The following is a 23,861-nucleotide window of genomic DNA, read 5'->3' on the forward strand; positions in this document are numbered from 1 at the left end:
TACCCACCACAGAGGGCTTCTGCTGTGAGTGTTCCAAAATGAACCTTTCAAGGGCAAGGGCAGTGATAGTTTCGAAGATGTGCTATGGAAGTTATGCAAACGTCCTTTCTGTGATATCAGGCAAGAAAATCAAAGAAATTTGCAGGATTTTCATTCTTGGTTAGCAAGCCAGTCAGCTGCTTTGTAAAATACAGGCAATACTGTCTGGTAAGATTATATCACCTTCTGTTTATCCCACACAAAGCCCTGCATCCTAAAAAAAAAGAAAACAGTTTGTTTTCCAAACCACATAAGCTAGGACTGTTAAGGATCCAGGTATCAGACTTCAGATGGGAACAGCCTGCAAAGAAGATGTGTCAGAGACACAAATTGTTTGCAAGGTTTGGGCTGGACATTAGGAAAAACTTCTTCCCCTGGAAGATTATCCAGCCCTGGGACGGGATCCTTGGATTCACATTTGCCTTGTACCAAGACTTCCAGCTTATAGTCCCAAACCTAGCTGCTAATTAGCCTGTTTGGATGCCATGTCTGCTGGGTTATGTGTGCATGGCTAGTTCAGCTCAGTGAGCATGCTGGAGAAGGCAGGGTGCAGGACAAGGTGATCTCAGTATATCCAGCACCTTCAATCCCTCCTTGAAAACTCAAGCACATGGCTAATTGCATTTACTAGGAAAACAAAACAAAGCAGCACCCCCACCCCCCACCCCAAACCTTTTTTTTTTTTTTTTTTTTTTTTTTTTTTTTCTGGTTAGGGGCAAACAAAAAGGACAGAGATGACTGCAGAGCTGCCCTTTCCCCACCAAGAGAACAATATGGGGTTTGTCCCTGGCTGAATATTTTATTGTTTGCCACTTTTCCTGAGTTTGCTGTGTTTAGTCACTGACATAGATGAAGGTTGAGAATGATGTGAGACTGGAGTTTAGGGTATTGATGGAGCTGAAACAAATTTCATTTGTGCTTGGTAGGTCTCTGTAGTCCCTATAAGAAATGCCAAAGAGCAGCTGGACTGTGATGGATGGATCTGGCAGTACTCAAAGACCTTCACCAGTTTTTGAGTGGGGGTTTTTTTGTTTGAACTCTTCTTTTCCACAGAATTTGGCCAGGTTCAGGTCTTGAACACAGGTTGTTGCTCTGGATTACCAATGTGCAGGTGTTGTTGGGGAGTTAGAAACAGGCAGCCTGCAGAAAAGACCTGGCATTTTGCACTGATACTTACACTGGAGATGGTGTAATGCAATGGGGGGCTGGGGACCTTAAATTCACTACCAGCATATTCGGAGGATTGGTGTGATTGCCTTGCATGGGCAAGATGCTCCTCATCCCACAGAACAGTAGCACCGTGCCAAAAATTTGTTCTGTACTTGGCATGAGATGCAGATCCCAACCATGTCACCGCTTCTTTCCCCTTCCCGAAAACAAGATGCTGCTGCTGACACTTCCCCGTGAAGGAGAAAGGGATCCAAAAGCTGGTGGTGCTCAGCTGTGCGAGGGTGAGGACTGTGCTGGCCCTGTGATGCTCTTCACTTGCTTCTGCTTGAGTGCTGAGCACCCTTATTTTAAAGCTCAGCCTCTGTACATATCCATAGCCATATGCATGTTGTGAGAGGGCTCACATACATACCCTCCAAAGCTGCGTACTGGTTCCTGCAGGGGCTGGGATTAGGTTCTTGGTATGTCCTTTCTTCATTTATGCATCTTTGCTCCCTGAAGCCTTGCAGCAAGGATGCAGGGTGACCTCCAGCACTGTCATCTGCAGGGGTGGCTCCCATTCGGCCATTCTTCCTGAACACAGCGTTTTCTGGGCTTGTTTTTGGTTTGGTCAAAACTCTGGTTTTTTCAGGAGCCTTGGTTAGTTCTGTCTAAAAACCCTTTGGCAAGACTGAGTTTTGGAAACAGTTTTTTTCTAATTCAGGCATTAGGCTGCCTGTTTCCATCTGACTCCTGCAAGCTGTAGAATTTCTCCAAGAGCATGCCAGGCTGTCTCACCTACATAAGTCTGCACAGCATCACCTCAACTCCACTCCCCCAGAAGGATGTCTGCACCAGGCAGCAGAGCAGCACTCGCAGCAAACTGGGATTTGGATGTTTCCTGCTTTTTAAAATTTTTTTAAAAAACATGGAGGGAAGAATAGCAGGACAGAGTCAGGGGTGCCTTCAACAGTACTGAATTCAAGGCAATTGCTGATTTTTCTATGGCAGCACAATGCAGATGTCCAGTTTGGGATGCAGCCAGTCTGGGCCACCATGGTTCCAGTTTGCCCAGCAAGTAGAATTACTCCACTCAGAAAAGCAGAGGCTTCCTTAGACAACTTGTCCCAGTGGCCGTGAAATCTGGGAGCAAGAAGCTGGGCAGGGAGCCCTTTGCTGCATGTGCCATTTGCTCGCAGACTAATGCGTAGGGTTTTGCTAGCTTTGCAAAATCTTCATGGGTGAAAACTCCAAAACTGTCCCTGTCCCCCTGTCTGCAACATTTGGGGGTGTGAAGGAGTGTGAGATGGGTTGAATTGTGGGAAGAAGGGCCAAGCAGTTGGGAGGTGATATGAGGTGGAGTCTGGGCTGATATGAGACAAGTTCAGGTGTGTAGAGTGGTGTGACAGGTTGTAAGGCAGTATTGGGGGTGGAAGGGGTTGTGAGCTGTGCAAAGAGGCTGCAAGGTGGGAACTGGTCTGTGTGAAGGGCTGTAAGGTGGTGCTCAGTGGCTAGAGGTAAAGCAGTGATTGGAGGTGTGAGACAGTGCAGGGGCGAGCAGGACACAAAGGACGCACAGAGCATCAGCAGGGCCAGGGAGAGATGCATGATTTAAGGACCAAGAGTTTGCCTGAGAAAGCCAGCCCAGCCAGTCCCCAAAACCCCCTCCAGACCACCAACCAACTTGGGAACAGAGCCTGGGCTAACCTGGGATTGCAGGAAAAGGGGAGCACAGCCTTGCAAAAACATAAAGTCTGGGTCAATGAGGCAGATGCCTCTTTTTAAGACATGACTGTGAATAACATGCTTCTGTTTCAGTGTCTGTGTCATGTGGGAGCTGAGCATCATGCTGAAACTGGATTGAAAGGAGCTGGGATTTTCTGTGCTAGCTTCTTCTGCATCCTGGAGGGCTCTGGGATTGGTGCCTGTCTCTGGCTGTCACAGTGGCTGCGACACCCTTATTTCCATCTCTATTTCTTCCCAGCACCGCTGAAGTATGTTCTGCTGGTGCTCTTGGCTCCCTTCTAGTGCTTGCTGATGTCCAGCTTTGTTGCAGGGTCAGGGAAGAGGGCAATTTGTGCCACCGGTGCTGCGGAGCTTCCCCATGGCACCCTCTCAGCTGTGCCCTTGCCCTGCCCAAACGTCCTGGCCTGAGGATGGAGCCAAGAGGGAGTGACACGGGGTTGATGCTCACAATTGCAGTCCCACTGAAGTAGCCCTTGGTGGTCCCACCAGGGCCACCTGCAGAGCACTAGTCCCAGATGGCAACTTCAGACTGAGAAGAGCAGCTTGTTCCCAGCTAGTGTATCCTCGACAGGTTCATCTATCATCTCCTGAGCTCTGCCAGCTTATTAGCAGATGTTGTCCTGTCCCCAGAGGATGGAGAGGGAGGGAAACAAATGGACCGAACTACAGATGGCTGGCAGCGCCTTCCCCACGCTCGCTGTTTCTAAGACAAGCCTGCTGCTCCAGGGCCCCTTGGGCAGGTGATGCATGAGAGAGTGGGGCTGGTGGGCTGGGAAAAACAGGCAAGTTGTGCTGTGCAGGGTAGTGGGATCAGTGGAAGCCCTGTGGCATTTACCCCCAACAGGCTGGGGTGATAATTGCAACAGAGGGTTGGAGATGTGCTCTGCCAAGCACAGGTTTAGTGCTGGTTTTTGTAGGCTCTGTTTGTGTCTCTGGGACTAGCCAGGGGGCTGGGCTGGAAGCCCAGTGTAGATATGCACGCCTTGAGCTGGGCTGCAGGCAAAGGTGTGCTGTTATCCCATGTGCACTGCAAAACCACACCATGAGATGAAACTGCAAGGACAGACAACCTTGGCTGGGTTTGGCATGGGGAATGGCACTGGGGACAGAAGAAGGACACCAGTAGCAGGACTTCTGGTGGTCCACAAAGAGGCAGGACCCGAGATCCTCAGACACAGAGTAAGGGTATCAACTGTATAAAATAATAACAAAAAAAAGAAATTCCTACCTTCTACAAGGCTCCTGGAAGGGCATTTCTGGTAGGTGGCAATAGCTGATTGCAGTGAAGACAGCAGGACAATGGTTCTGCAGCTCCCTGGTGGGTGGCTTCAGATTTTGGTGGCTTCAGTGCTACAACCATGGCTGTGGAGCCCTGTAGATTTTAGACCTGATGTGTTTGACTGAATTTTTCTTGCTGGCCACTTCTCTGATGGTTTGCTCTTACCAGAGCTAAGCCAGGAGGTCCTGGTCTTCCACATGTCATTGGCTTGGCATGAGAGACCTCAATCCAGAGCAGGACATGCCTGTCATCCTGTACTGTAGGGATTTCATATCTTGTGCAGGTTCCAAGCTGGTGCCCTGTCTCCCAAGCTTGCAAAAGGCTTTGCACATGTGTCCTGCTTCCACCTAAAGCAAGCACTGAGACACAGAGAGGTGCATGACCCCATCCAGAGCAGTGCCTACCCCAGCCCCAGTTGCTCTCCAGGCTTCCTCATGTGCTCGTGCTGTCCAGGTGCTGGGAGGTGGCTCTCAGCAGCTCTGCCCTGGTGCACAAACTCACCTGTAATTTGTCATTTAGGATAATTTTCCCCCTGAGTGCATCTAAAATAATTGAAATCATTGCTACAGGTAATTAATGCTTTCTTTTTTTTTTTTTACAGCATTAAATGCTAAGTGATTACAATTGCTTAGTGCAAATCTGCTGTGCTTCATATTCCCAGCCTTCCTACTGGCCTGTCTCTCTGTACCTGATACATGATACAGCACTGATTTCTTTGCCCTTAATTAAATATTGGTGGGGAGAACCACTCCAGTGCTTCTTGAATCAAGAGTCCTTGGTTGCTGGGTCCTGCGTAGGTAGAGATGACAGTGGTTTGCAGGTACAAGGGGGGCTTCACACAACAAGTTGAAGGTGGCAAATCCTGGCATGCATGCTGGCTAGCATGGACTGTGGGGCTGTCTCATTGCTTGGTTCCCATCTGGTAGGCTGTGCTCATGCCATGTCTTCATCCTTTTCCACACAGAGGAAATGGGAACTTTTCTTTCTTAGAGATATGATTTGGTTTATTTCCCCAGCTGCCTACCCCCCCAAATTTGTCCCCACCTGAGAACAGGATGTAACAGCACTCATCTCAGTCTTACACCCAAAACCAAGGGGTTGCAGACCGGAGGGTGTTGCAGCATCAGGCAGAGGGGATTTGGTAAAGGCAGAGAGTCCCTGGCTCTCTTGGTGTGTGGGATAACAAAGACCAGTCAGCACCAGAGCTTGGCAAATGTTCTGGGCTGTCCTTGGTGTGGTTGGCTGGGGACAGGAATCCTCCTCTCCCAGCTCTGCTTCCCCTGTTTTCTCTCCTCTTCTGATGCCCTTGAGGAGGTGAAAGATGTTGAGAGAGCTGGGGAGCAATGCCAGCCCAGAGCTGCTGCAATTTCCTCATGAGTCACATCTGCCTTCCCTTGCATCCCCAAGTTTGGGCATTTCTGCTCCTTGCTGTGATGCTACTCAGGGACTGGAGGAGCAGGGATTTGGGAACAAACTCTGGAGCTTCTGGCCTTTGCTTTTTCCAGCCTGCTATACCAAGCTGTGATACCAACCTGTGATACCACCATCCCTGGTACATCCCGCTAATAGTATTTATCTTCTGTCTTTAAAGCAGCATTCAGCACATAGCTGCCACAGGAGATGGTGACAGAGCCTGAAGAGGGACCAGCAAGCCACCAGGGGTGTGTGTGGCTGGAGCACAGCCTTCAGCTGCCGTTGCTGGAAGTAGCTCAGTTATAAAGAGGCTGTTGCATGACTGTGCAGTGTGTGACACATGAAATATGTTGGTGGCAATCAGTCCAGGGAGATGTGTGGCAAGGAAAGGAGTGTTATTAATAACAAAACAAATCAGCACCTAGAAGCAGAACAAACAGCCAGCACAGAGGGACCTAGACCACTGGGGATGCTGGATCACAAACAAAACCCTTCTACATGCTTGGAAGCAAAATTTGAGGCAGTATGCAGAGGTGGCCGCTGGGGGTAAAGATGGGAAAATGAAGGTATTACTACCTTAGAAAGGAAAAATAGAAATGAGTCAGAGCCAGGATTAACACTTGAATCACTGGAACTGGTCCTAGAAGTACTTGCTGAATACAGGGACTCAGACAGAGCCTGTTTTCCCCTACTTGGAACTGAAATCTGCAAGAAAGGACAGATCCTTCCACCCCCAGACAGATACCTGACATGCCACATGTCACTTTTGAGCTAATCGATTTTCCTAATGAGAGACGAGTTGTTTGTTTGTGTGACAAATGATTCACCCGAGGGGTTTCTGGGAGAGGTGGGGGTAGGATGGAGCAGACTGATGCCAGCTGCGGCGTGGGATGAGCGTGTGCTGCTGCCACACAGTCCCCAGCACCAGGAGGAGGCAGAGCAACTGAAGGGGAGTTGCGTTGTCAGAAAAAAGCTCAGGGTAGCTCGTTTGGCCTTGCTGTCCCTCTGCAGATAGCAGGCAGCATGTATGCACTGCCGGTTTGCTGCAATGTGAAACAAGAGAGTTTTCCCTTTGTTTTGTGCAAGCAAACTTGTTTTGTGTAGTGGCGCACCAGGGGCTTGCAGAGGGATGTACACCGTGTCCCAGGTGCGGAGCTTTTAATTCTTGAAACCGCCCACATGGATGCTCTTGGACACCTGGGCCCATCCAGCATGAGTAGTATGGCAGTTCACAACATCACTGTGAAGTGAGGACTGTGCTGCCAATTTGCCCCGTAAATAATGGTTCTTAGAATAGTTAACAAAGCAATTTCCAGTGCTGCCTGGTTTGATCTTTGCAGCGCTCCCTGCCCCGGGGCCAGGTGGTGCCCCAGAGGGGTGGCTGCAGTGGGCAGAGCTCTGGGCAGTAGGCATGGGGACAAGGAGAGCACCTCAAACCTCACAGGCAGCTCACGAAAACAGAGGCACCTAAGTCTGCTTGTGAAACAGTGGTGAATGGGTACCAGGATGGCAGTAAGTACCAAGATGACAGCTTGGGGGAGAGACAAAAGCAATTTTCACAGAACACGGTTTCCAGCTGGAGCAGGACTCACCCAGGCGCTGGGGAGAAAGGCTGGTTTCCCATGCACTGCGATGGGGGTGAGAGCGGGGTCCAGCTTTGTGCTGGTGGGACCCACCGAGTCGTGGGATGTTCCTTATCCGGGCGCATTCCTCTGACCTCTACCCCTTCCCTCCTCTGCAGCCTGCCAGCTGGGATTTTACAAGTCAGCCCCCGGGGACCAGCTGTGTGCAAAGTGCCCCTTGCACAGCCATTCGGAGAGCCGGGCGGCCCGCGTGTGCCGCTGCGACAGCAGCTTCTACAGGGCGGTGCAGGACCCCCCCTCGGCCGCCTGCACGCGTGAGTACCCCGGCTGCCCAGGCGCCCGTCCGCGCTGCAGCGGGGCAGGCGTCAAGCCCTCGGACACAGCAGATGCTCCCTGGCTGAGCCCAGCATGCACCCTTGTCTCCGTGCATGCTGCCCAAGGTGCTGTAGCAGCCTTTCAACCCCAGGTCTCCCTTCAGCGCATGAGCTGAGACCCCCTTAGCTGCACTCCCTCACTGTCTCATCCTCATCCTGCTGCTCTCCAAACATCCCTGGGCAGAGTCTGCTCTCCTCCTGGGCATCTCTCCTGTGACAGGGCAGGATGAGACCATGTCTCTGCCGGCAAGCTCACCTGCTCATGCACCAGCCAGTGTGGCCGCTTCCCTTTGCAGAAATGCCCAGGGTGGTCAGACCCCTGGGAGGCCACAGGGCTGCACAAATGTTTCTGTGCTCTCCTTCGCTGTGGGTGGACAGTGGCACCAGGGCTTGTCATAGGGTTTCAGCTCAGCTCTCTGCAACAGACTGCTCTGAGGGGCCTAGTGCTATTAAAAGGGGACAAGAACATCCCAGGAGGAGTCATCCTCTCTGTAGTTGGTCCAGCAGGGCAGAAAGGTGTGGGGCTGCTAGCTGAAGCCAGGGTGAAAGACAGGTCAGCAGCATCTGACTTGTGTTTCCCTAGGGGATATCCACCCAAGATTGTTGATTTCCCCAGGAAGTGTGAGTTTACCCTTCCCTTTAGATGAGCAGATCCTGTTCTCCACTGTCCAGCCTATCAGCACCTTGGTTCTTCCCCCAAAAGCTTCATGCATCCCCATTGCTTTCTGCTTCCCCCAGAACAAACATCAGCTTTTGCCTGCCTGGCATTTGGCATCCTGGTCCAGAGCATCTTACCTCCATGGCATTTCACCCCGAGACCCGTCTGTGTCTTTGCTGTCTTCTGTTTGGAGCATTTCCCTCTCTGGGCAGCTCTGTATTCCCTGTAGCATCGTTTGTACACACAGGTACATGCTGCCCAAGATGCATCTCTCCGTGGGTCCCGTGCTCTGCCAGTCCCAACACGCTTCGGCAGCTCCCGCTCTGCCTGAACCTCTGTTTCTTTTCCAGGCCCCCCCTCTGCTCCCGTGAACCTGATCTCCAGTGTAAATGGCACCTCAGTGACACTGGAATGGGGCCCACCCCTGGACAAGGGGGGACGAGCTGACATTGTGTACAACGTGGTCTGCAGGCGCTGTGCGGGGGACGCTGGCCAGTGCGAGGCATGTGGCAGTGGAATCCGCTTCGTGCCCCAGCAGATGAGCCTGGTGCAGGGAGCGCTGACGGTGACCAACCTCCTGGCCCACACCAACTACTCCTTTTGGGTGGAGGCCGTCAATGGCGTCTCCGACCTCAGCCTGGAGTCCAGGAGAGCTGCAGTCGCCAACATCACAACAAACCAGGCAGGTAGGAGGAGCAGACACCCCCCCAGGGCTTTGCCTGTGTGGGTGATGCTGATGTTGCTCTGACATTGCTCCAGCCAGTATCTGCAGGAGCCAGAAGCTGCCCTAGCAGCCAAGGACTGGTTTGGTGATGGGCATGGGACCCCCAGGAGATGTGGCCCCTATCATCTCTGCTGCTGGAGGTGGGTTCAGGGAGCTGGGGTGGGCTGGAAACAAGCTGCTGCCCAAAGCAAGTCTTACCCTTCTCTGGTTCATGGTATCCTTTTTCATCCTCCTTTCCTTCCACTTCAGCCTGCAGCCACTGGTGGAGGCTCCTTTTCTGCAGGAGACAGGGGGCAGGGAGAACACTTGTTTATTGACAGGAACACTAAGTGGAGCATGAATCTTTCAGGCTGTTCCTCCAACCTTCTGTCCCTTCCCAAAGGGCCAAGCAGCAGTTCATGCTCTGCTCTTAGCTCACACCAATGCCCAGCCCTGGCAGGTGACAGCAACATTTGCTGGGAAAAGTCTCTCTCATGCATGTCTCATCTGTGCAAATCCCTTGCTGTGAAATGCTCTTTCCCCAGGAAATATTTCTGAGCAATGCTCTAGACCAGGTGAGCCAGGACCCTGCTACAGGGTCACCTAGGCATATCCCCAGAGCAGAGCCCAGCTAAGCCCCCATCCATGGAGCACGCTGTAGGCAGAGAGAACAGGGCAGGGACTGACCCTTGTTGTTAATCCTCCCAGTTGGAAACGAGCCCGCAGGAACTTCCTGCGATGCTGAGCCCCTTCTGCTCTCATGGCGGCGGTGCCAGCAGGAGAAACCCGGGGAGCCTCGCTGGGTTAGCTCATGGCTGGCATGAGAATAAGACCCTTTTGTTACTAATGCCCGTCCGTAGCACTCCTTCAGCACTCCACTGAGCCTATGCCGAAATGGCTCAATCCTGCTGGCTTGCTCCTGCATGATCCCTCCAAGTGCTGACGAGCAGCGTCGGCCTGATGCCTCGGAGGGGGATGCTCTCAGGAGGTGCTGAATATTCCCTTTTCAACCTCTCTGCTGGGAAGTGGATACTGAGCAGGTGCTGCGAAACCAGCAGGGTCGGGAATTTGGTAGTGATTGAGGTTTAGCTGCTGTGCCTGCACGGTGCTCCAGCTGCTGTGCACCACAGAGCATCCCTGCCTGCCAGAGAGGGCTGAGGGATCCCTGCCACAATGCTCAGGGTGGCTTGCCCATGCTGGGTGGCGGTCACTCTTGTCCTCCCAGCCCCGGGGGGGGGGGCTGGTGCAGCAGAGATGCCCTGGGGCTGTTTGGAGAGATGCCCTTGGGGTTTAGCTGATTCCCACCATCCCACCCTGTTCCAGCTCCCCGGGGTCCTGTGTCCCAACAGTGATTTCTGCTTCTCAGAAGAGCCAGCTCGAAGATGAACTGAGCTATAACTGCCGCCTTTCAGTCCCTGGGTACCCCACTGCTGCTGCAGCCCCTGGGCCCTCTTTTGGTCTCTGTGCTCCTCCAGGGACACCCCTGTGCTGCAGCCACGGCAGACAGCAGCTCTATCTTCCCCAAAGCCACCACATCCCATTTTTCATTTGGCAGTTAGGGTCATAAGGGGTGTCTGACCCCTTCCCATGGACCACATGGCTGCACCTGGCCATCGCAGCACCCACCACACTCTCTGAGGTCCTTCCAGGGGAGTATTTCCAGCAGGAAAAGAGGCTCATGAGTTGGCTCCTCCAGCTGTGACAGCTCCAATTTGGGCATGGCAGGAACAAGGACCGATTCACAGGCTCCCAACCCAGGCCCAGGCAGATGACCAGTATCTCAGGGCAGAAGAGCACCCCCAGGGCACCTTTAGACTGATGCTCATTCCCTGATCACACCTCTGGGCATTTATCATCTCCTCTTTCCCTCTTCCCCTGACCCTCTTCCCATTCCCCAGCTGGGGGGGCAGGAGGGGTCAGGGTCCTGGTAGGGATCTCCACAACCTCCAGCCCTGCAGCCCCTTCTCCCTTCTGGCTCCGGGTCACAGTGAAACACCAGTGTCTCCTCCTGCCTGTGCTGGGACAGTGCCCTCCTCTTTCATATCCTCAGAGCCTGCTCACTCAGTGGGAAAGAGATTGAGGCAACTGAAGCGAGCAAAGCCTGTTTGCTAGGCCCTTCACAGCACCCATCTCATGCCTCTAATCAAAACAGAAACATGGTTTAAACCAGGCATCCTGCATGGGTTTCCAGTTCCACCCTTCCCTGCTGCTGTGTCCTGCTGCCCTCACCCATGCAGGACCCACACCAGCAGGTACCTAACACCCTGCCATCTGCATCCCCAGCCCCGTCCCAGGTGGTGGTAGTCCGCCAGGAGAGCACAGGCCAGAACAGCGTCACCTTGCTGTGGCAAGAGCCAGACCAGCCCAACGGCATAATCCTGGAGTACGAGATCAAGTACTACGAGAAGGTAATGCTGAGCTTGCTGCCGCAAACTGGTCCCAGCATGGTGGATTTAGACAGGGGCATGGCTCGATTTAAATCCTGCTGGTGCAATTGCTGCTGTCAGCTAGTCTTGCACAAAGGACTATTTTGGAAGATTTTGTGGTTGCTGTGCTAATGCAGCAAGGTTTTTGGTATTGTTTTTCCACAGGACAAGGAAATGCAGAGCTATTCAACCCTAAAATCCAAGGGCACCATTGCCACCATCTCTGGGCTCAAGCCTGCAACCCGCTACATTTTCCAGGTTCGGGCTCGCACCTCTGCTGGCTGCGGGAGGTTCAGTCAGACTGTGGAGGTGGAAACGGGGAAGCCAGGTGAGTGTGTACAGTTGTGGGATGTGGTAAGTGTGGGGCAGGGAGCATGGGGGATAGTGATGCCCCTCTCCATGGCCATTGTTCCTCTGCCACATAGGGAAGGAGGCTGGACGCACATCTGCTGGGGTTTCGCCTGCAGGGCTTGCTTGAGTTTGCCCGCCTGAGATGTTCTTATACATTAGGAAGAAGAGGGAGGAAGGACATAGCAGCCAGGGTAGGGAAGACCTGGTGAGGTGCTGAGGCCCCAAACTCCTCTCTGCACTGGTTTGCTGTATCACCATGGATTTCCCAGATCTGTGCTTGGTTTCCCCATGTATAAATGGTCCCTGTACACTGGGAGAGCCCCAAAGCTGGGGCTGGATGGTGGATAGTGCTTTATCTTTGAAGACCATGACCCCATTGGGGTAGGTAAGTTTCTGTGCTCAGCATAGCACTCCCCACTCCAGCTCACCTCCTTCCTAACCTGCTTCTTCCAGTCTCTCTCCGGTACGACACGATGACAATTGTCTGGATCTGCTTGACACTCATCACTGGCCTCGTCGCGCTGCTCGTGGTCCTAATCTGCAAGAAGAGGTAAGTGTTTTCTGGAGGTCAGTGCAGCCTGTCACCAAGCAAGGCAGCAGGGATGGGAGTACTTGGGCATAACTTTTGTCCTCCTAGTTTGTCCAGAGCATCCACAGGTCAGGGCTTAATAAGCAACCAAGAGACTTTGTTTATGGGTCACCCTGCTTCCACTTTCCCTGAGGCAGAGCTGGTCTCCAGACCTTCCCCTCATGCCAGCAGGCTGAATAGTGGAGAGCTCTTCTCCATCAAAAAGGTCCAAGGGGCACTGTGTCTGCTACATCTCAGCGTGACTGAGCCAGGCATGTGGAGCACACATGCTGCTGCCCAGAGAAGACAAAATGGTTGCAACTTTTAGCACTGCGAAGCCTTGGAGAGCATCTGGAAAGTACCTTGCTCCAGGCCAAAGTATTTGTCCAGCAAGACACAGGGATGCAGCTGGTGGAGGTCCAAGTGTTAGCTCCAGCTCCTTGTGGGCTGCCTACAGCCCTGGCACACACTGCCTTCCACCCTGCCTTTGGGCTGCTTGTGGGACCAAGGGACAGGAGCACCTCTTCTGACTCTTGTGTCCCCGTGGCAGGCACTGTGGGTACAGCAAGGCTTTCCAGGACTCTGACGAGGAGAAGATGCATTATCAGAATGGGCAAGGTAGGACCCTCCCTTCTGCTGCTCCTGGGGTGTGAAGGACCTCAGCCCTGTGGATGGGCAGGGACCTGGACCATTACTGCCTGGCACTGCTGTGGTTTCCAGGGGGAAGTGTTATGACCACTGCCTGCTTCTGGGGATGTGTCTAGGAGAGCCGAGCGGGGGCTCTGATCCCAGGGGCATCCTGGTAATGGGGTTGAAGGGTTGCACAGCATAAGATGGGACTGCAGCATGTTCATCGCAGACAGCAGCGGGCCAGAAGAGTAGAAAACTCATCACAGGTGAGGGGTGGTGTTGGGGGGGGTTATGGAGGGGGACAATCACATGGAAGAGATCTGGGCAGATCCTGGACTGCTCTGAGGACATTGCTATGCCAAAGAATACCTTAGGTTTCCTTGGGGCTGCAACCCCTGTGGTTCCTCAGCATGTCAACCCAAGAAGTCCTGCCCCTGTCCATCCTCTGCCCAGCTGCTGGGTGCCCCTACTTCTCAGCAGGGCTGCCTGAAAGAGCTTATCTCCTGTCTCCCCTTTGAAACCTGGCAGTGAAGTTCCCCGAGTCCAAGTTCTACGTGGACCCACACACATACGAAGACCCCTGCCAGGCCGTGCATGAGTTCACCCGTGAAATCGAGGCCTCCCGGATCAAGATTGAGAAGGTTATTGGGTCTGGTGAGTCCCTGGGCCAGGGACCTCTTTGCATAGCATCTGCTCAGGGAAATTCACAGTCTGACGTTGTGCCATCCCCATGGCCTGCTGGGACCACAGCAAGCTATGCAGCACTGACACAGTGCTCAGCCAGGGCTTCATCTGCTCCTCACCCTTCTGAGATCAAAATCATGGACAGAGTGGGGGTTTTTTGGTGCATGAAATAAACTCTTTGGAGGGAGCCTGGTGCAGAGGGTTGCTGCTCAGCCAGCGTGGCACTGACAGCTCAGGCTGACGCAGCAGATGGCTCAGCCTGTCCCACGTGGGCGCTCCAACGCTGCCACCCTGCTTTCAAACCTTGGAGCAAGCATCTGGGGTGACAAGATGCAAATGAAATTGCAAGCAAAATGGTAAATTTTCAGAACAAAAGGGATTTTTGCATAGGAACAGGGGCTTGCAGGGAAGCACGGGGCAGAGCCAGAATTGGAACTTTACCAGCAGCACCCCAAGGGCTTACCCCAGAGCAGAATTAGGAAGCCTGGCTGAGACACATCCCTGCTGCTCTAAGAGACTCCCAAATTTGTTCATTAAAAGTAGTAAAGCAAGTGCCACTGTAATCATTACTTTTGGCCCATTGTCTTCAGTAAAAGGTATCAGAGAGAGATGGTTTCTGGTATTTCTGCCCAGTTCCCAGAGGTGGCACTGGAAGCCAGAGATGACCTTTCTGTACTCAGGGGCAGTGATGCACAAAGACCCCAGGAGTCCTGAGGGGCTGGAGCATGCTGTGAGCGTGCTGGCAGTCTGGGTGATCTGTGGTGCTGGTGGGTTGGTGCAAGAAGCTGAGGAGCTCTCCATGCCCTCACCTTGTCTTGCCTTGCAGGGGAGTCCGGAGAGGTGTGCTATGGCCGCCTGAAGCTGCCAGGGAAGAGGGAGATTCCCGTGGCCATCAAGGCACTGAAAGCAGGCTACACAGAGAAGCAGAGACGGGACTTTCTGAGCGAAGCCAGCATCATGGCACAGTTCGACCACCCCAACGTCATCCATCTGGAGGGGGTGGTGACCAGGAGTAGGTGGCTGGCAGGGATGGGACCCTGTGGTGGGGCAGAGCTGGGATGTATCTCCCTGTGGGCACTCTAGGAGATGGGGGTTAGGGATCACTTTGGGTGCACTCAGTCCTTCAGCTGCCTCGATTGCTCACTTGTCAGAGGTCCTTTTACCCTGGGTCTCCTCCATCCCACCCCCTTGCCTTCTCTTACAGGACAAACTTTCCATGTGGCAGTTCCCCACCTTGATCCGCAGTGCGCCTCAGGTCAGGGTTATTGGTTTAGGAGATCTCCTACCCATTAGTGTTTATTTTAAAGCTGCCTGTATTGAATCATAATTTGAAGTCTTCCTTCAAAAAGGCACATTCTGATGCGAAGCGTTATGCTAATGGAATGCAAATTTCAGTGGGATAACGAAGCTGACCTAGCCACATCAATAACACCTGGAGGGAGACATAAATGTCAGGATTATTGCCACATCCCCACCGTCCTGCCCATCCTGCAGTCCTGCGTGGTGCAGGGGTGAGACTGCTCTTCAGGATTGCAGGAGACCCCCAGGCCTGGATTCATGTCTTTCCCAGTAAAAGCCTGGCACTGGGCTTCCTGGAAGAAGGTGACTTCTCTGCTAACTTGACCTCCCTTGTCTTCTGCAGGCAAATTGGTAATGATTGTTACTGAATACATGGAGAATGGCTCGCTAGACACCTTCCTCAGGGTAAGGAGCTCTTTTGTATTTTTTATTCATTGCACATTCCTGTGGGCTGAGTGACTGGAGAAGAGGCTGGTTCCTGCCTCTCAGCCTCACGGCCACTGCAACCCCTGTGTGAGAGCCATGTGCTCTGGGCTCTCATCTCTCCAGCAGACACCAGCTCCTGGGCATCGCGCCCGGCTCCCCGGAGCAGCACCGCAAAGGCAGGGACACCTGCCTGAGTGGCATGTCAGAGGTTCTGGGAGGGCAGGGTGTAGGCTGGGGGGCCAAGAGAGAGGCACTGAGGTTAGAGGAGGTACTAAGCCAAAGATGAGAGGCACTAGGGGGTTAGTTTAATGGGAGCAGCATCAACAGGATGCTGGTGAAAACCACAAATGAACTCTGGGTTATTTCCTTTCCAGAAACATGATGGACAGTTCACCATCATCCAGCTGGTGGGCATGTTGCGTGGCATCGGAGCAGGCATGAGGTACCTGTCTGACCTCGGCTACGTGCACCGGGACCTGGCTGCCCGTAACATTCTGGTGAACAGCAACTTGGTCTGCAAAGTGTCTGACTTTGGCCTCTCACGCATCCTGGAGGATGACCCTGATGCTGCGTACACCACCACGGTGCGTGGCTCCTCGTGTTGCAGTCTTTTTTATCCTTACTAATGGTGATTGCCCCAGACCACTAACAGATGGAAAAGTTAGATACTCTCAAGTCAAAATAGGCAGGGCAGTAATGGAGGTAGTCACCTTGCTGCTGATGTCTGGACCAAGAGCATGAACCCAAAGAGCTTCTGAGCCTTAAAGCATTGTCCTTCATACAGGGACATCCCAGAACTGAAGAGTATGGTGAACAGAGAAGCAGGGTGGGAGAGCAGGGAGCTGATCAAACCTCCCCAGCCAACAGCTCCCAAGGGCATGTGTGGCCCCCTGCACAGGGACACTCCCATGTCCCCGTTGGAGTGCTTCCCTAGACTCTGTAGCTCTTTCCACTCCTTCAGTTGTCCTAGAGCCATCAGTCAGTAGGTGGGGGTTATGGTACGCTCTTCAGTCATGTGGCCACACACCAGTTTTTCCATGTGACTCTGCCTCATTCTGGGGTGTGGAAAGGGTGGGAATTGGCTTTGCAACCTAGGTGATTTTGTTTTAATATAGGACACTTTTGTCTGTGAAGGCATTTTAAGATATTTCTGGCCAACCTGACAGCTCTGGAGCTTGATGTGCTCCTCCACTGGAGGTCATCAGAGCCAAAATTAAATACATTGAGGGAATGTGCTCTTTTTTGCTCTTCTCTGGCCATGAAAGGATTTAGTGTGCTCCCCAGGCACACCTCTGACTGGGAAAATGTGGTGGATAGGCATTTCCTGATGGAGGCCAGTTTGGAGCTGCAGCTGAGGAGTCTAAGCATCATTTTTCAGAAGGACCCAGACTAGACAAGCAGAAAGAGGCTCAGGTTACTTTGGGGTAGCTGACGGCAATGCAGAGTATAGCCCAAAGCAGTTGCAGCTCTGAGGGATGAATGCACAATGGCCCAGCCTGGAGAACATGGCCATCATGCTCTTGGCTTGGCTTCAGCCAAGTGGAGGATTGAGCCAGAATATGTCCTGTGTGTGTTTTTGTGTTCAGCTGCTCCCTTTGGTATCTCAAGAAATAACCTGATATTCCAAATCCTTTAGTTTTGGGGAAGGTTCCTGCTGCTTGGTTCAAATACAGCATCTTCTGCATCTTGGCTTTGGGACTCTCAGAGGAAGGGTAAGAAGGGGCCCAAGATCAGCTAGGGCTTCCTGGAGTCAGAGCAGCCCATCTCCTTCTCTGTGACCTACAGACACACACATAGCCTGGCCTTCCTCCCACCAAGCCAGTCTCTGAGCTTTCCCCCAGTGCTTTTAATCTTTGTGAACAAGTTTCCAGAGACAGTATGTCAGTGACCACACTGTGTCAGGGAGGTGACCTGAGTGACCAGAGCTCATGTATTGACCTACCTGCTGATCCTTTCCAATCCTGCCCAGTTTCTAGAGACACTATCTCATGTCCCTGGTATGAATGCAAGCAGGGAGGTCACTAGAGGGTGGAGTAGTGACTGGAAATGTTACAAGCAGAGGCTTTGAGGCATCTTGGCACAGTGAGACCCACCAGATACGGTTGCTCTGGAGCAAGACTAGGTGCATAGTCTGGATATAGTTGAACCACAAGGATGCAGTGACAGGATCAGGAGCACAAGATCTCTGGCAAGGTCTCAGTCAGGATATATTGAAAATGTGGATGTTTTCTTGTTCAGAAACTTGTGATAAGATGGTGTTCTGTGTTCCTATTCTGTTGTCCTCGACCTGCTCAGGAGGGGACTGTCCCAAAGGATGCATCATTCATCTTCAGTCCCCATCAAGGAGTGAGCCAGAGCAGGCAGGACTCAGTTGGGTGGAGGCAACTTTCCCTAGACAGGAATACCTGAAAGATGTTCCCAGGCACATCATGCCTGCCTCAGCTACTCCAGGAAACCCACTCGATGTTCCCTACAACACAACTTTCCTCTTCAGATGGTGGGCAACCACATTTCTAGCTTAATTGTATTCTTAGCACATATATTGCTGATTTTTGTCAGCATGGTCCTTTAATTCAACAAGTCTTGCTCTTCAGTGCTTGCCTGCCAAAGCAGTAATGGACAGGGAGCACATGCCATTGCTCTCTTTGTCTGCTCGAGTCAGGCTCTCTACCTGGGCCCAGGCTCAGCTCCATGCTTTTGTGCTTTGGTAGCCCTTGGCCCCACTTCATCATGTTGAAGTCCTCCCTCTTGAACACTGAGGGCCAGAATTGTGCATGAAGAAGACCTTGTAAAACACCACAGCTTTGTCCTTGCTATACTGGAAATACCTTGAAGTCATCCTTCAGGTAAACCTCTAGGCTTACCTAGGTCAGATTGCCTCCTCAGTCCTTTCCAGAAGATGCCATCCCAGCATATTGCTTGTCTAACCTGCTGTCCCAGCTGCAGAGAGGTAGGGATGCCTGAGCACTGCACGGTCTGAGCCTCCACTGTTGCTCACTTTTTCAGGGGGGGAAGATCCCCATTCGCTGGACGGCTCCGGAGGCCATCGCATACCGCAAGTTCTCCTCAGCCAGCGATGTGTGGAGCTACGGCATCGTCATGTGGGAGGTGCTGGCCTACGGCGAGCGCCCATACTGGAACATGACCAACCGGGATGTGAGTAGATGTGGGGTGGCATGGTGGCAAGCCTGCCTCTCCTCCTGCCCTTACCCAAGCCAGCCTAGCAGAGGGGGCTGGGAAAAGAGGACCCAAAGAGCAGCCCTTCCCTCTTCTCACACCCCTGCAGGGATGTGCACAGTGTGCTTGTCCCCTCGCTGGGGACATCAGTGTGTTGCCCATCGTTGCAGCACGCAGCCTTTCCCTTTGCAGCACCTTGGCTCCTTGCTGTGCCTGGCTGTGTGTGCACTGTGGGTCTCCCCATCCCTGCCTGCTGCTCTGTACAAGCCTTTCTGCTGGCTGGAGAGCTTCAGCAGGTGTTGTGACACCTTTCCCATTCCATGGAAGGGATCAGGGCTTCCCTAGGATCACTGCAGCCCCACTGCATTAGCCTGCCAGTCCCTCCTGCACCCAGTACTAGGGGTCTATCCCTTCCACTGCCCATGTGAGGCTGCTGAGAGCCCCAGGCTTGCACCAACTGACAGTAGGCTTTGGGCTTGTCAGAGTTGTGTGGAGCCACTCTTACCACAAGAGTAGCATGAAAACTGTAGGAAAATGTAGGTTATGTTCCTGACTACAGCCTGGGAGCAAAATTTACAAAAGGAGGCAACAAAATGAGTATTTTGACTCTGCAGAACCACAGGACTCCTTTTTTTTACCTATGGGGATTATAAACCTATCTGCCTTCTCCCTGCTCTGGGAGTCCTGACAGTCCCCTCTCTCCCTAGTGTTTTTATTATTTTAGAAAGTGGCTTTGGTGACAACAGGGTATGGATGCAGTGGCTTACACTACCTCCTCCGCACAGTTCCTTCAAGCAGGGTTTCCTCCAGCCTTGCTAAGCGGTGGCAAGCCCTAGTTGTAGAACAACTGAGTGCGAGTGCAGCTTTCATGGCTTGTCAGCTGGAGGGAAGCTGCAATATTTTAGGCCTGTTAGACCCTGTAATAAATCCGCTGTCATAGCAGTGATTTCTTGTATGTGTATGGCATCCAGCCTGCTTCCAGCTCTCCACAGAGACTGCGCATAGCTTGCTGGCAATTCAGTTGTCGTTTAGCATGAATCTTGTGTACAACCCCCCTGCTTCCACATCTGATGGCCCCAGCCACTCACACAGCAGGGATTTTCCCTGTGTGCCGCCGTCTGGGGTGCTGGGAGTTGGGGTGAGGGTGCAGCTACACTTCGGCGTGTGGCTTCCTTCCAGGTCATTAACTCGGTGGAGGAAGGCTACCGCCTGCCTGCCCCCATGGGCTGCCCCACAGCCCTGCACCAGCTCATGCTAGATTGCTGGCAGAAGGACCGGAGTGAGAGGCCACGCTTCTCCCAGATTGTCGGCATCCTGGACAAGCTGATCCGCAACCCTGACAACTTGAAGTGCACAGCTACCGTGAACCGGTAAGGGCTCCCTGAGCCATCACAATGAGCAGGGGTTGACAGCTGATGCTGGGCAGAACATGTGGGTTGCAGCAAATAAGGGATATTTCTGTCCAGCTCTAGCAGCAGTGGCTTCCCCTGTGGCCATGGACATGCACAGGGCCCACGGGCACAGGTTGTGGTGGACAGTGGGAAGCATCCTGCATGTCACTGCCTTGCTCCCACCATGGCATCCGCACACCAGGGTCTGGTCAAGTACATGCAGCAGTGCCTATGCAGCGGCATGCTTGTCTTTACCAGCCTGCGCGGGCTCTCTCTGTCCTGCCCTCACCTGCAGGGTCACAGGCTTTTTGAGGTGGACCTCATAGCCTGGCCACCTAAGACCAACATCTCCTGGTCTAACCCCTTCTGTCCTGCTCCCAGGTTCACCCAAACACCCTTTGACAGGGGTCTTCTTGACCTGGCCAGCTGTCTGACAGTGGAGGACTGGCTGGACTCCATCCGGCTGGGGCACTACCGCGACAACTTTGCCATGGCAGGGTACTCCTCCCTGGGCATGGTGATGCGCATGAATGTTGAGTGAGTACCAGAGAACAAACAGCATTGGTTGGGTTGCCCGGCACCATCCCACTAGCCGCAAATAGTGACTGTTCTGCCTTGGCTTGCTCGATTTAGTTGCTCCCTGATGCCAGAGACACACCCCTAAGGAAACGGTGCTGAGACCTGGGACAATGTCCAAGGCTGTGCTGACCTTTGAGAAAAGGTGTGGGAGTTGTACTGAGAGGATATGAGTTTCAAGTCACTTCTGGTGCTCTGTGGTGGGTCTCCAACATCATCATAGGTTCATAGGTAATTTGGGTTGTAAGGTGCTTCAGGAGGTCATATAGCCCAACCTCCTGATCAAAGCAGGGTCAGATATGAGGTTTCTGTCTCCTTGGACTTTTCACTTTTGTTTCCCCTGCAAAAGTCATGTCTGCAACCGAGCACAGTTGCACCATACTGCACAGTTTCTCTGGGATCATTGGGAAACAAACGGATCTGGGGTGCACATCAGAGTTTTTTCAGATCCCAGTGCACTGGACTGGCTCCCTGCTCAGTGCAACTAGGCAGGGAGGCATCACCCAGGGCCTTGGTGTGAGTGGAAGGTCACAGCCAAGTGACCAAGGATGCGTTAAGTAAAGAGAGCTGGGGAAGGTGTGTCCCACCACCTAACCTCCTCCTGCTGTAAGGAGCTTGCTCTGCCACCTGTCTAGGGGGTCTCCGAGGTGGCTGATGCTCCAAGTGGTACCAGAAGAGATGGCAACTATATCTGCTCCTACCCTGGGCTTACATTCCCCATCCTTTGGTGTTAGCATTAGCGCCAGGGATGGCAACAACCACTCCTGCCCCTGAGGAGACTTGTTGCCTGTCAAAAGGTGTGGAGGTGCCAGATGGTAGTTCTGTGACTCAGGAAGGATGTGAGAGTGCACACCTTGGTCGAGGTGTGGCAGGTAGCGAAGGAGCCAGTGAAAGGAAAGATGGAGAGACGCAGGCAGAGGGCTGTCATGTGCATTGATCAGGGGCTGCACTTGGGTCCTTTGCTATGGGATTGAGCTGATACCGATCCTTGTCTCTCATGCACATCAGGGAAGCTTTTGAGTGGGCAAGGCTCATCATCCATCTGTCTTTCTGACTGGGTTATCTGTGGGCAACTTTCTAAAACTGAATCCAATTTCAGAGCATCAATCTTGTCATCTACTAGCCTGTCAGGAGTGATCCCCCTCCTGCTCCCCCCGGGGCTGTCACAGCAGCCCTGTCAGGAAGATGTGCCCGAGGGAATGGCAGCCTCTCTGTCCCTGGGAGGATGCCCATGGACCCTCAGCAGCAGCAGACTTGTGCTGATGGGCAAGTGGAGAGGAGCCAGGCATGGGATGCTAGGCTGGTCCATGGGATGAGCACACAGGGAGAAGCAGTGTCTCTGGGGCCCGGCACAGGTCCAGCCCATGGGGTGTCCAAGAGTGTCTTTGTTCTCCAGGGACATTCGGAGTCTGGGCATCACCATGATGGGTCACCAGAAGAAGATCTTGAGCAGTATCCAGGCCATGAGATCCCAGCTGCTGAACACAAATGGCCCCAGGAGGCATCTCTGATCATCAGCTTTGCAGACCCACATTGGTCATTCCTTAACACTTACCCTGGCAAAGGGGCAGCAGGGTAGTGAGCAGGAAAAGGGGCACCAGACCAGGACCTGGAGCCCCACCAGCATGTCTTTGATTTCAGCATCAGTGGAAATATGACTTCCCAGATACCTCGATGGTCCTGCTGCCTCCTTCCCCCATCTGAAGGGGGGAGCAGCCTTCCAAGCGGGCTAGGGACATGTCATGCCTCTCTCCATCCTCTACTGTGTCCCCGTGGGACTGGGGGTCCTCACACAACTATCCAGGACAGGTGGTAACCCCTTCACACAGCGGATGGCCCCAGCTGCACCTGCAGATGGAGGGGTATCAGACGCAACAGCAATACCAGGAGCAGTGGGACTTGGCTTGCCATGGCACACAGCTCCCATGGGTCTGGCAGCTGGGGAGTTTGTTGGATCTCTGAACTGAGGAGGACTCCACAGGCTGCCACACAGCAGAGACAACCCTGCTGCCGGTACCTTCCAGTTCCAGTGTACTCCAGCTTGGACCTCCTGAACTGCACCAGCCTGCAGGTGACTTCACGGTCCACCTCTACCAAGCCCAGGAGGGCAGGGGACAGAGTACAAGGTAGTAGTGCCAGTAACAGCTGGCTCTACCTGCAGAGGAGACTTCCCCACCATGAAGGAGAGTTGGCCAGGGTCTGCTATCTGGAGCCTCAAGATGTCCCAGGGTGCTGTAGAAGGCTCTCCACCTCTTGAACCCACCAGCACTGCTCCTCTCCGGATCCAGCACAGGCAGCCCAGGGCAGCCCAGGCACATTTTTGAGGGCCACAAGCTCAGGTTTCTCTCCCAGCAGAACAACCATCCTGGCCTCCCCCAAAGCCATACCAGAGCAGAGAGAAGTGGGAGAGTTTGCTCCCATCTCACATGATGGAGGGATAGAGACACTTCTGCCAAACCCTTCATTGCCCTAGAGAAACCCACAAGCTGTCCCATTACCACGCTATCTGCCTGTACCCAGGGCTGCCATGTCATCTGCAGAGGAGGAGTCCTGAGCAACACTTCCAGCTGCAACCACACAGTCCTCTGGCTGGGGACAGGGGCTCTGGGCAAAGAGGATCTTCAGCACTACCCAGCTGATGAGCTTGGTGACTGGGAGGTTGGCCTTTCCTTCACAGCTCTCCTCTCCTCCACAAGAGCACCTCTTCTGGCAAGCTTGCCTGGTGTGGAGCAGTGTCCTTCAAAGACTTGTGGAGCTGGTCTGAGAGGCTGAGCTGGCTGCAGAGATGCAGATGTGCCTGGGAGGGGCGCAGGCTGTGGGCTGGGAAGGTTTGTCTTGGGTGTAAATACAATTTTCTATGGGTTTTGGAACTGTTTTACTGAAATACAATGTTAAGTACACAAAAATGGTCTCAAAGCACAGAAGCCTTGGTCATGGGGCTGAACTCACTGCAAAAAAAAATCTGCTGGGAGCGTGGCTGGGGAGGGGTGCAGCTGGAGAAGTGCTGGAGGGGAGCCACGCTGACTGCCAGGGACCAGCCTGGCCCACAGCATCCTGTCCTTAGCACTGGCACAGTTAAATCCAGCATCACTCAAATGCAGGTACTGGTAGGATCTGGCCTGAGGTCTGTTCCTCCCACTTCTGTCTGGGCACAAGGGAGGGTGGGGGGAGGGATGAAGCCATTTCTCAGCTGCAATAATCTGGCTAAACTGGCCTTTCTGAGGCTGGCTTAGATTTCCATCCAGGGCACTTACGTCCTGATGGATTCTCTGACTGTGGCGGGCACTTTACTTCTTCCTATGGAAGTTCTTTGTAATGGGGGATAGATGCAATGTGTTGTTTAATTTGTATTGCACCCTGTATCCCACACTCAGACCTGTCACACACCT

General features: G+C 53.2%; 1 protein-coding gene across 1 annotated transcript in view; it reads left to right on the forward strand.

Annotated features, from left to right (window-relative positions):
- EPHA8 (EPH receptor A8) overlaps positions 1-21,983 on the forward strand; it is a 50,646-nt gene extending 28,663 nt beyond the window's left edge. The window contains exons 4-17 of the mRNA XM_049798266.1: positions 7,368-7,523; positions 8,592-8,927; positions 11,228-11,352; positions 11,536-11,698; positions 12,175-12,271; positions 12,840-12,907; positions 13,448-13,573; positions 14,430-14,615; positions 15,246-15,307; positions 15,703-15,912; positions 18,335-18,484; positions 19,685-19,875; positions 20,278-20,433; positions 21,869-21,983. Coding sequence (XP_049654223.1) covers positions 7,368-7,523; positions 8,592-8,927; positions 11,228-11,352; positions 11,536-11,698; positions 12,175-12,271; positions 12,840-12,907; positions 13,448-13,573; positions 14,430-14,615; positions 15,246-15,307; positions 15,703-15,912; positions 18,335-18,484; positions 19,685-19,875; positions 20,278-20,433; positions 21,869-21,983 — 2,141 coding nt within the window. The remainder of the gene's footprint in view (positions 1-7,367; positions 7,524-8,591; positions 8,928-11,227; positions 11,353-11,535; positions 11,699-12,174; positions 12,272-12,839; positions 12,908-13,447; positions 13,574-14,429; positions 14,616-15,245; positions 15,308-15,702; positions 15,913-18,334; positions 18,485-19,684; positions 19,876-20,277; positions 20,434-21,868) is intronic.
- The last annotated feature ends 1,878 nt before the right edge of the window (positions 21,984-23,861 follow it).

This window comes from Accipiter gentilis, chromosome 1 (genome assembly GCF_929443795.1).
Source record: "Accipiter gentilis chromosome 1, bAccGen1.1, whole genome shotgun sequence".
Taxonomy (NCBI): Eukaryota; Metazoa; Chordata; class Aves; order Accipitriformes; family Accipitridae; genus Astur; species Astur gentilis.